The 13,513-nt window shown below is 43.5% G+C and overlaps 1 protein-coding gene across 1 annotated transcript; it reads right to left on the minus strand.

Annotated features, from left to right (window-relative positions):
* Positions 1–7,457: 7,457 nt before the first annotated feature.
* Positions 7,458–8,375, minus strand: LOC128098188 (JNK1/MAPK8-associated membrane protein-like). Its single transcript, XM_052718984.1, has one exon. It carries the CDS (start codon positions 8,373–8,375, stop codon positions 7,458–7,460), a length of 918 nt encoding a protein of 305 aa, XP_052574944.1.
* Positions 8,376–13,513: the final 5,138 nt, after the last annotated feature.

Below are 13,513 nucleotides of genomic sequence, written 5' to 3' on the forward strand. Positions count from 1 at the left end.
AAAGTACTGAGAGTAACAGGTATATGCGCTTTAATAACAAAACATTTTAATTTTTATCTTAGGTATTTTTGATCACAAGACAGTCTTATCATATCAAAATATCAACAGGTTATATTTAGAAATATATATGTATATACAAATACATATATGTATGCAATAATAACTGATGAAAAATAGGCTATGGATTTGAAGGAGATCAGGGATGGGTATATAGGAGGGTTTGGATGGAGGAAAGGGAAGGGCAAACATAGTAATTAAATGTCAATCTCAAAAACAAACACCTGCTCTTAGTGCTGAGTAAGTATCCTACACATTCAGCTGTGGAAAAGGACTCAACCATTGAGAAGGATTCGGTCCTTTAACCACTCAGGACATCGTAAGTGAACCTACAGACAGCCCTGCATCTACAGTTCCCTTTCCTGAAATGTGTAACAGTGGGTCTGCTCTCCCTGGGTGTGTGGCAGCGTCCTCTGGATTGGTAGTGTTCTAAGAGTTTGGGCTTGCGCAACTGTGTGACTGAGATTTAGCACAGAGTTGGCCTTGAGCTGCTGCTGAAGGATTGCTCCCTTCTCCCTGCTTTACTGATGCATATCACCGCTGCGTGTGAGTGCAGCCGAGCACCCAGCGCTCACTAACTGCGAGTTTCAGAGTCCTGTAAATCCTTTGCTTGATAAACTAGAACATGTGGAGAAGATAGATGCCCTGGAAGGAGGATGATATCCAGGATCCTGGAGGGAAAACATTCTGGCATATGTCGACATGCAGAGAAATTCTGCTTAGGAGAGGATTTTCTAGACCTTGAATCACATTGTTTCATTGTTTAAAAGGTTGTATGGGAATGCCTAAAATTTATTTAAGAGATAAAACAAGAAAAGAAAGAAATATAGATGTATATCTTTTTAAAAATTTCATTTATTTACTCATTTATTTGTGTGTGTGTGTGTGTGTGTGTGTGTGTGTGTGTGTGTCACAGTACGCATATGGAGGTCTGAGGTCAAGTTGGAGAAGTCAGTTCTCTCTTTCCACCACGTGAGGCTTGACCATCAAACTCAGGTCGTAGGACTTGGTGGCAAGCACTTTTATTCATCGGACAGTGGCTATGTATTTTATCTTTGCTATTCTGCAATGGTGATATTCTCGGTGGCAGCTTTGCTGTCTCTAAATATGGATTTAAGGAGCAGAGTAAGATGGCCATCACCAGGAGACATATAGTATATTTTTAAAAATTACTGACACAGGACACTGGATTTATAGGAGTACAACCGAGAAAGCAAGAGAGTGAGGGGTTTTGAAAGGAATAAGTTTAACTGTCAACCCCTACTTACATGTGTTACAAGCACTCCCTGGTACAATATCAATCCCAGGGTTGTGTATCATAATCGTGTTGGGTAAATAAAACATTATGGCCATGAAAGGTCATGTGACTTTTATGTGGAGAAATAAAAATGACCTACTGTCTACTATAAATTGGGATGCAGCCATCATGGGAAACAAATATTGGGCAAAGAAATAAAACACAACATAATATATGGGCACAATTTTTCACACTTAAATCTTTTGGGGAAGTTGACTTTGAATAAAAAACGGGGATCAAATCCAGGACGTGGAGCTAACTCCAGTAATTTGTGGAATTAAAAAAAAAATACACATTTCAAACTCCATAGAAATAAAGAGATTTTCTTTCTTTCTTTTTTTCTCTGTTAAGTAGGGAATCAGTCTGTTTTGGACCTGCATCTAAATGTATCAAAAATTCAAAAGCATAAAACATCAAACACTTATACTGGATCAAATGGAAATTTTATTTTGTCTGTCTGTTGAGAAAGGGAAATCATCAAAATAGTTCTTGTGAACTGACTGAGGCACCCAATAGAGGACAGGGACAAATTGTGTACCCCCAGCTCTGATCTTTTCCAAGCTAAAAAGAAAAAAAAATTCTGAAGGACTTTTCTTCACAGTTTTTTCCTCTGAAGCACCTCCCAGCATTTATACATTCATTTATTATTACACTCACATTTTGCATGATAAATCTTAGCTTAGTTCCTGACAAGTTTTACTTCTTCTTTTTATTTCATCTAGGGCTTCCTTGTTGGTTTGTAATTGAGAGCTTCATGGAGCAAATACGGCGGACTCTGGAGTCTATAGCCATCTGCTCATGGAGGGCATAGCATGCCTGTGTCCTGGGATGCTGTGTTTACTGTGTGTATTGCCGTGCTGAAGATTTTGACAGTCATGCTCAGAGTGGGCATGGAGGAAAACATTTATAAAGCTGCCCTCCTCCTGGGGCATAGTGGCCCAGTGATGTGGGCATAGGAGAGCTGCCCATCCCCCATGGGCTACCTCAATAGGAGAGCTGGTCCCACCCATCACCATGCCTGCAGGAGAGCTGATCCTGACCCTCACCTGAGGGGGGCGGTCCTGGTAGAGGCCCAGACTGACCAACTCAGCTACCACCCAGGCCCACCTCCAGGGCTTTGAGTTAGCCCACTCCAACATCTACTCCATCTATGACCTCCTGGAGTGTGTGAAGGCATTGTTCCTGCTGACCCATAGCTGCAGGATCTCCATGACTGGGGCAACAGCAGGATATCTGAGACACATTGCAGTGAGGGCCCAGGATTGATGGTGTACCAGAAACCGGAGACCAACAATCCACTGCAGTGAACGTTTGCATGGAAATCTGGGCAAAAGGGTGTTCTGTGTGACATACCACGACTCCCAAGGCCACTCTGACACTATGATGACACTGTGATGACACTATGATGACACTGTGATGACACTTTGACACTGTGATGACACTGTGATGACGCTCTGACACTATGATGACATATGACACTATGATGACATATGATGTTATGTTGACACTCTGACACTATGATGACACTCTGACACTGTGATGACACTATGATGACACTGACACTCTGACACTATGATGACACTGTGATGACACTGTGATGACACTATGATGACACTGTGATGACACTGTGATGACACTGTGATGACACTATAATGACACTGTGATGACACTGTGATGACACTGTGATGACACTGTGATGACACTATAATGACACTGTGATGACACTGTGATGACACTCTGACACTATGATGACACTGTGATGACACTCTGACACTGTGATGACACTGTGATGACACTCTGACACTGTGATGACACTGTGATGACACTCTGACACTGTGATGACACTGTGATGACACTATGATGACACTGTGATGACACTCTGACACTGTGATGACACTGTGATGACACTCTGACACTGTGATGACACTGTGATGACACTATGATGACACTGTGATGACGCTCTGACACTATGATGACACTGTGATGACATATGATGTTATGTTGACACTCTGACACTGTGATGACACTCTGACACTATGATGACATTCTGACACTATGATGACACTCTGACACTGTGATGACACTATGATGACACTGACACTCTGACACTATGATGACACTGTGATGACACTGTGATGACACTATGATGACACTGTGATGACACTGTGATGACACTGTGATGACACTATGATGACACTGTGATGACACTGTGGTGACACTGTGATGACACTCTGACACTGTGATGATACTATGATGACATATGACACTATGATGACACTCTGACACTGTGATGATACTGTGATGACACTCTGACACTGTGATGACACTATGATGACACTGTGATGACACTCTGACACTGTGATGACACTCTGACACTGTGATGACACTATGATGACACTGTGATGACACTCTGACACTGTGATGACACTCTGACACTGTGATGACACTATGATGACACTCTGACACTGTGATGACACTCTGACACTGTGATGACACTATAATGACACAATGATGACACTGACACCCTGACACTATGATGACACTCTGACACTGTGATGACACTATGATGACATATGACACTATGATGACATATGACACTATGATGACACTCTGACACTGTGATGACACTGTGATGACACTATGATGACACTCTGATACTGTGATGACACTGTGATGACACTGTGATGACACTGTGATGACACTCTGACACTGTGATGACACTATGATGACATATGACACTATGATGACACTGTGATGACACTCTGATGATACTGTGATGACACTCTGACACTGTGATGACACTGTGATGACGCTCTGACACTATGATGACACTCTGACACTATGATGACACTCTGACACTGTGATGACACTATAATGACACAATGATGACACTGACACCCTGACACTATGATGACACTCTGACACTGTGATGACACTCTGACACTATGATGACACTCTGACACTGTGATGGAGAGGTGGAAAAGACACAGGAGTGAAATGGGTTTTGTTTGCTTGTTTTCTTTTGGGGAGGCTGCAAGGGTGGAGGGCAGATATGGAAGGACTGGGCAATAAGTGGAACTGGGGTGCAGGATGTGAAATTTCCAAAGAATCAATAAAAATTATGTTAAAAAATAAAAGCAGAAGCTTCAGGGAGGAAGGGTGTATTTCAGCTTGGAGTTCAAGGGGATACTGTCCATCATGACATGGCATGAGCATGAGGCGGCTGGTCACCTTGTGTCCACAGACATGAAGCAGAGTCATGAATACTGGTTGGTGTTCAGCTCAGTTCCTCCTTTTCATTAACTCCAGGACCCCATTCCAAAGCAATGGTGCCAGCCACATAGAGGGTAAGTCTTCCCACTTTCATTTTCCTGCTCTAGAAGCACATTCACAACATGCCTAGTGGAACATTTCCATGGTGACATTAAATTCCACCAAGTGGACAATCACTATTAAGTGTTGGAGGATGTAAATTCCTATCCCATCTTGCACACGATCAAGTGTCGTGGGGCTCCCACCAGAGATGACCACTCAGACACAGTCTATGAGCCAACAGAAAGTCTTACTTTCAGCTGTCTGGTGACTACACATGGGTATTTGGGACCCAAGTACAGTCTTGAGCCTTTCCAGAGTCTCTATTTAAGCACAAAAACCTCATCCTGGCTGGAAAGTCCCCAAGATTCCCTTCCTGCAGGCTAAGCAGATAGTTATAAAAGCCAAGATATCCGATTAGCAAATTGACTATTACAAAGAACTCACATCCTTGAGGATTTTTGTTTTTTTCCCCCCGGAATTGTTTTTCTTCAGTTCCCCCTTATAGTTACTGTCATTTTAGTCAGCAAGACAAAGTTCATCTGAGGTGCCAAAAATGGAGCCACCATAGCAACTTGAAGCCCTTGTCACACAAGGACAAAACTGTTCGCTGATGACCTTTTACCTCTGGCAGCACCCATGGGATTCACATGTGCCCATGGGACTCAGTCTTTGATAAAGAGGGATCCATTTATCATTATCGCCATGTTTCACCGGAAGGAGACAGCCACTTTCTTATCTGTAGGATTAGGGTGATACTGGAGTGACACTTCTGTGTCTTGCTATAACCTCTCCAGTTAGTCCTTCCCTCAGGAGGAAGAATGACTCCTATTAGTAGTGAGATTGATGAATATCTAACTTCTGTTGGACCTCATTACCCGGGCAATGAAGCCAATGTGTTGAAAAGGCAGTGCCTCCCATGGCCTGCGCTCTGACAAACTCTCCACTCTGCTGAGCAGTTTGGGGAACAGGCTTCCTTCTGTACTTTGATCCCAACCTTTTTGTTTTTTAAATCAGCTCTTCTGTTTGCACCCTTACCTTCCTATCAGGGATGGGAGGAGTGGAAACTGGTTCCTCTGAGTATCCACGGCCCAGGAGTTACCCATCAGATGCATAGGATTCACCCCTACCAGGACCCTTCTGGACTCACCTGCAGTGGTTCCTGAACCATGAGGTCATTAAAAACCACTTGGAGTAAGTAGAAACAGACTCCTCATGCCTGCTCCAGAACTGAGGCTTAGGAGCTCGTGGGGGACAGAGCCTAAGGCTGCCCCACTTTTGTTTCTGTTGATGTAAGAAACTACTCTCACGAAAGGAGCTTAGCAAGAAAGGGATTATCTGGCCCACAATTCTGGGTTACGGTCAATCATTTTGAAGAAGTCAGAGGCAGCAAAAACTCGGATCACATCACATTCACAGTCAAGAGCAGAGAGCCATGAATGCATGCATGCAAGCTTTCTCATGCTCAGCTCTGTCTCTATACCTTTACGGCCCAGGATTCTTTACCTGGGGACAGTGCCACCCACTTTCAGGCTGGGTTTCCCCACATCAGCTAATACAATCAAGACAAACCCTCCAGACATGCTCACAGGCCAACCTGATCTAGACAATCCCTCACTGAGACTGTCTTTCTGGGGGATTTCAGGTTGCGTCAAGTTGACGAACTATCAAATGGATCTTATAAATTGGGAAAGTCCTTCAGATTGTGATGTCAGACACGTCTGAGACCCTCTGCTGAGGCTTTTTTAGTGCCTTCTCCCACAGCCCGACCTTACCTTTCCTTAGCTATTCTTTTCAAGTTGCTGTTTAAGAATCCATCTGCACAGTTCCCTTTTATGGGATGGTTTGTTTCATATACTAATGCCCCCCAATGAGAGTGTTCGTGTGTGTTAACAAAGGCCTTCTCAATGTAATGTTAGGATAGGACAGCAGGTGTGATCCATAGTGCACTTATGTGTCAGAGGGTGAGTGGCTGGGTTTGTTTTCAGTTAAACTTTATTAATTTCTTCATTACAGAGACAATAATCTGAACATGTCTCCAAACAGAAGGCTTGGTATGTAAATGATGCTCTGTTTTTGTATTGTTAAAACAGGGTATTGGTGAAAAGAAATGTCAGACAACTACCAAACCCTGGTAATTTATTTCTGTATTTGCGTCACACAAGTATGTAATGCCTTAAAGGTGAGAAGCAAGTGGAGATGGAACAAGAGTAAATTATTGAGCCAGTGCAGAGGCTTTCAGGTCCTAACTGCTAAGGTTTTTCATAAGAAGATTGGGATACTCCCATTAGTAGAAACAGAGTCACCACTATGTACTAAAGAATAACTCAAGCTTCCTAGTAGGATTCTAGTATAGTAGATAAGTGTACATATATTTTGTGTTTTCCAAGCCTAACCACAGCTGTTAGTCAAAAAACAAACAAAAACAAACCCATCACCACCAACAAAAGGAAAACAAGCATGAAGATACACTGTTCCCTCAGGGCTGGAGAGATGGCTCAGCATTGTTAAGAGTGTTTGCTGCTCTTCCAGATGGGGAGAGTTCAGTTCTCAGAACCTACTTGAAACTCTAGCTCAAGGGATCTGGCGCCCCCTTCTGGCCTCCACAGGCACCTGCACATATGCAACATGCACTTATGCAGATACACACATACACATAAATAAAAATAACATATCAATTAAATATATTTACTTTTCCCATCCATAAAAGAATGATACTAATACGTTTTTAAATTTTCTTTACTTTTTAGAGTTAAAAACACTTGAGTTTTTTCTTATTATTATTTTATATTCAATACCATTTGGCTCCTTCTGAGATTATCCGTGATGGTTTGGTAAATTTGGTAGTGAAGAAGTAAAACAGGAGCGGGAAAGGTACCAAAATTAAAAAGGACAGATTTTGTTCAAGTTGGTCCTCTCTGGAGAGGGCAATTAAGCCATAGCCATGAAGAAACCAGTGGCTGAACAGGACAAGAAGTCTGTCCTTCCTTATCAGATCACTGTAGATCTCTATTTTGGCAAAAACCAAGTACACAGCCAGATTAGCCAAAGATGCCACCAATATGATGTACGGGAAGGCATAGTACAAGAGGCCTCCTGTAACGGCTTGCACCATAGTCAAAACCGGGAAGAAGTAGAGGGCAGCGTAAATGCTTTCGAACGGGTTTAGCATGTAGCGGCTGCACTGGATCTTCTTCACCAGGAACGGTCGGAGCAGCATCATGAACATCAAGCAGAAAGCATAGTAAACCAACACGATGGTGTACAGTGGGTATACGGCTTCCTGGGTGCAGTGTAGGGTGGTGATGTAATCTGGACTTGGATTGTAGAGCATCGTGTACCAGTCCGAAAGCATCAGTACTCCGCAGGAATAGATGGAAAGGGTGCCGGGAGGGTTACTTACAAGTAATGTGACCACGGCTGCCACACCACATTCAAACAATGCAGAAACTTGCTGAAAAAGCACACCGCTGGCACATCTTTTCCTTGAGTACCATTCGATGCAGAACCAATGGGAAACGAGAGGCAGCATCGCCATGAATCCAAGGTAAAGCCAGTCATAAAGTTCCGGGGACTCAGTGCAAGGCTGGCAGTATTTCTCTTCGTTTGTCCTCTGCCCTCTTGGGCACGCCCCACACTCTCCATATATTTCAGTTGAGCTATTTTTAAATAATAGGGTCTTGCCACAGTAGAGTCCAAAGCATGCCATCTGGCCACTCTAGGCTTCTAAGGTCAGTGGATGCTAATATCTAGGCTACAACGGTCCAGGTGGCTCCGCCTCCCGGTAACCTGGACAACCATTCTGAAGCCCCGCCCCTGCTCCACCAGGCTTCTAGGCTTCACTCCCAGGTCCTCCTCAGGGCTCAAGCCCCGTCTTGGCTTCTTGACTTAGGCTCTCAGAGGCGATCATTTCCTGGTCTGGATAGGGCTCTTGAAGCATTTCTCCTGAAGAACTGACACAGGTCCTTGAAGTGTATTTCAGGGTGTCAGATTTTTCTGCCTTTGCTGCTGGTCTTAGCCTGAGAGAGTGGATGAACTGTAAATTCAGATATGCTTGAGAAACCCCAGTTCCTACTTTTGAATAGACTGGCGTAGGGCAGAAGATACAGGTGACAGGCCAGTGTCTGGTGACATTCATAAATTTATCAGATCCTAAAAATTCACATTCTAACAGGATTATTTTAAGGAAGCTTAACTCTCTTTGGGTGCATAATGTCTTAATCTTTCATTGTGAGCATTCGTGTTTGGTGAAAAACGATTCCTCATGTAAATTCATGTATTGTAATGCAGTCCTCCTGAACTCCCTGGATAGAGAGCGAGCTACAGAATGTTACTCTCCACTTTGCTCTTGAGAAAGGACCCGCAAATGCAACATTGCCTTATGGTGTATGAATTCATCCCAAACCAGAACAAGTTCTCCCGTATTTTAGAAGCCTTGACATTTTGTCACTTGTCCTTCACTTGCCTAACAAATTACAATTCACTTTTGAAACGCACAAATACTAGAGAGAGAGAGAGAGAGAGAGAGAGAGAGAGAGAGAGAGAGAGAGAGAGAGAGAGAATCTCCCAAGCAGTCTGTCCTTCACCTCCTGTGTGGTCTGTGTGGTTTATGACCCATCCTGTTCCTCACAAGTACTCTTTAGAAGTACCTATTCTACCCTGGTTGCCTCAGGATTCTGCCAGCCCAGAGTTATGGCACTGCTAGGGGTGCTCAGGATGACAGGCGTGAAGGCCGGCTATTGAACTTCCTAATATTGACTTCAAAATTCCAAGGGGCATATAGTTTGTCTTTTGCTGGTAATTGCAAGCTAAAATTAACAGTGGTGTGGTAGCTACAGTGTATTAGCCTTGTAAATATTTAGCTTACAGATTGACCTGTGATAGATGTCCTCTAGGCATTTGGAGAGAATATGATGAGAGAGGAGTTCTGGATGGCTTGCTCTGCTGCAGATGGACCAAATCTTAAGTGGCTCTAGCTGACACATGCTCAGTGCTCTTCAGTGCTTTGCTTAGTAGCTGGTCCCTTCCTGGCAAATGGAACTGCTCAGCCTGGGAGCTGGGAACCAGTATATGGAAACATGTCTGTTGGAGATCAGTCTATGATGATGTGTCTGCTGGGGACCAGTATATGGAAATACGTTTGTTGGGGACCAGTCTATGGCAACATATCTGTGGGTACCAGTTTATGAAGACATGTCTGCTGGGGAGCAGCCGATGGTGTCAGTAGTTGTTGATTTCCTGTGAGTGAGAAATTTAGCTGCAGGAGGCAATCAGAGCAGGTTCTAGTTTGGCAGTTACTTCTAATCTGATATAGTAACTCAAGAGCCAACCCTTAGAAATTTCATTTCTTTGATTCATTAGGAATCTTGGATTAAGATGTAAAAGTTGAGTGGAGAATCCAGCTCATGGTAGAGCACTAGCCGAGCATGCACCCAGAGGGCCTTGGGTCTGATGTCCAACACCATCTCCGCTGCTGGCCACACACACACACACACACAAGTAAAGTGTTTACGTTTCTTATTATGTCAGTTATTATTGTCTCCCACAAATGAATGAATGCTGGTTGCTTATCAGATGTTATCAATATGCTGAGGGCCACAGGAGCAACTTGTGGCTAAGCATGAGGTGGCCAGTGTTACTCCATTCTAGGAAGTCAACACCCACGCTTAGCCCATTTGAAAGTAGGCAGAGGGACTGCAGTTGCCTTATGTCTAACCTACAGAGCCAGTGCTTGGAATGAGGGCCCCAGTGGTCCAGGGCCTGGGCTGGACAGTGCTTCTTTATCAGCAGTTGTCTTAGCTCTCCAGAACTCTGTGCTGGGTTCTAAGGCATTGGAGGAGGTGAGTTATCTCCAGCTTGGCCTTGCACTTCCTCTCATTCAACTTTATGTAGAGATTTCTTTCTTTTAAAATCAAAGGTTTGGATGTTGCAGCAAATTGTCATATGACAACCTTTAAGAATATGGTCTAAATGTTAAAGTGTTTACACTACTATCCTTGTTTTTCTCCACTAAGTATAGGTATCTCTGAAAGAGCCTTTTAAGTCCTAAGTTTTAAGCAGAGGAGGTTAGACTAAGAGGTTGACTTGCAAGATGAGGTTGCTTCTGAGAAAAACTTCATTAATTCAACCACCCGGATGAGGCCTCAAAGCATCACTTCAGTAGCTGATTCCCACCTTTGTTTCCCTGTTTGTCTCGGGGATCTTTGACATGTGAGATGATTACAAGCCTAAGTTTTCCACCCATCCTTAATTTCAGACCTCACATCCTCATCCACAGTTCTGGGTGTAGCCATTGTGTGGATTGATTATAGTTTAATCTCTATAATCTGTAGGAAAGGCAATGGCAGATTTTACTTTTTTGTATGAAGTTCCCTTTCCACAGAAAGCAACCTGGGACATGAATTTTTTTGGTCGGTTTTACTGTATGGTATAAAATAGGCTTAAGGGAGGAGGAAGTAACACAGCTTATGTACAGTGCCCTTTTTAAAATTTATTCAATTAGTTGAATTTTATAGTATCATACTTGAATACAATGCACCGTGGTTAATTACATTCATTCCCATTACTCCATCTCAGCCCTTCTCTGATGACCCCCTTTTCCTGAGCTAGCTGTCCCACTCATGTCCCTTCCCTTCTCCTCCCTTCCTCTTCCTCCCCCCACCCACGCCCCATGCAGGCAGCTCTAGTTGCTGTGTATTCATCATTGTGTCCGCCATGTTGAATCCAGAAGGCCGCCATACACTACTCCTCCCTCAGTCCCTAAGCTCCTTTCACTCTTCCTTCTGTGATGTGTGCAGGACCTTGGAGGGAGTGACAGGGAAGTCTTGTTATGGCCAAGTCGCTTAGTCTCAGCACTTTGACCCGTTGTGGGTCCCTGCTTTTACTGTCACCCACTTTTAGAAGGGTCTTCTCGGACCAAAGCTAAGAGAAGAGTCAATTTTGATCAATACCCGAAGAGGGCAAAGACTTGGAACTGTAAGTGGTTTTCAGGGAAACCATTACACTCTCACAAACTGCCCTCTCTCAGGAAAAATGAGTTTTACTGAAATTAACCCCTTATACCCTGCACATAGACTTGAGAAAACACAGCTCATGGAAGTATACAAACAGTCACAATGAATCCTGCAGAGCCAGAATTACGAGCTGGTAATCGTTTAACTTACACAGACATTTCAAAGAAAACACTTTCAATTAAATCAAGCAAACAAACAGGATAAGATCTTCTGAAGGGCCCATAATTTAAATAGAAGTTAAGGGTACTTATGGATATTTTAATCTGAAAGGATGATAGAATTCTATGTATTAAAACTCATAGACTTGAGCCAAAGTATTATTTGGAAAAATATTTACAGTTTTCACTATTTGTGAGGAAAGAAAAAAGAGTGAAATCAATGAGCCACTCGCAGGGGACCCAAAGGCTTTGGTATTGCAACAGTCATCAGCAGAGTTCGTGCTGGAGAGCTGTACGGTCACCACCACCACCACCACCACCACCACCACCACCACCACCACCACCATCACCACCACCACCACCACCACCACAACAACAACAACATTGCCGCTCTAAGTAAATCTACAACTTTGTGTTGAATCACGGCCATAGACATCTGTGCTTGGCCTCATGTAGCTCAAGGGCAGCAGACTGACCAATGCACGACTGCTAAAGATGTCAAATTAAGAAGTTAAAACAGGACAACAAAAGACATCAAACGACTATGGAGAGAAAATATTGATATAGAGTCAAACCACAATGAAGTTAGTAGAGATTAAGGCAGAAATTAAAAACATAGGAAATAAAAGGTCAAAATGCTTAGTTGAAATAAAGACACTGTCTTAGAAATAACCAATCAAATGAACAAAGCTTTTTCAATATTATCAAGCCAAGGGCGAAAAAAATGACAGATAAACAAGACTAAGAACCAACAGGAGTGGTTCTTACAGTACAACAGACATTAATGATGGAGGGCGGGAGGGAGGCTCAGCCTTTGGTCTGTCGGTGTGAGGGTCTCCACAGACTCTTCCCCAGTGAGAAAACAAAGCTGCTGAGAACGATGTAAAATTAGTTAAAGTCTCTTTTGTTTACAACAACCTACTGATACTCAATAACAACAGTAAATGTCTTCAGTGTTCAGTTCATGGCCCTCCTCTCATTACTGCCAGCTGCATCCCCACGTCATCTTGAATGAATGGATGTGGTCAAGTATATGGATCCCTGAACAGGGCAGCCTGCCACATCTCTCACCCCTTCCAGCTTCACATAGAAGAGGTCAAAGGTTTGCTGAGTAGGACTTAGAGGTCCGGGGATTCTGGGACCTAACTTTATAACACAAAGGTTCCACTTCAGGAATGGCAGGCAGAGATGGTGGACTGCCCTCCTCACTTCAAGGGTTCCCACATTCAATGGGGTGGGGGGCACACTAAGAAGGTTAGAGGCCACTGCCCCACTCAGCACCCAGAGGAGTGGTTCAGCATTTTCTCAGGATAAGATGCAGCTCACAGGAATTGAGAGCTTCAAAAACCTTCATGAAGGAGCCTGCTCTACTTGAAAGAGTGGGGAGCCGTTTGATCCTCGGGGCACCCTCAGGAACAACAGCTCCTCTCCTCAGATAACAAGGTCTGCTACTCAACTTGACAAAAGTGAGAAATGGAGAGGTAGTGTGAGCCTACTTGTAGTCAGAACACACCTAGAAGACTGAACTAAAATATTTTCCCTTGTCAAATTTAATTGACCAGGCAGGATGTGACAGGTGGTTTGCTTGATTTTTTTAATACAGGGTATCTCTATATAACCCTGGCTGTCCTGAAACTTGCTATGTAGACCAGGCTGGCTCCGAACTCACAGAGATC

The sequence above is a fragment of the Peromyscus californicus genome, unplaced genomic scaffold, assembly GCF_007827085.1.
Source record: "Peromyscus californicus insignis strain IS unplaced genomic scaffold, ASM782708v3 Scaffold_6__1_contigs__length_162567912, whole genome shotgun sequence".
In the NCBI taxonomy this organism is placed as follows: domain Eukaryota; kingdom Metazoa; phylum Chordata; class Mammalia; order Rodentia; family Cricetidae; genus Peromyscus; species Peromyscus californicus.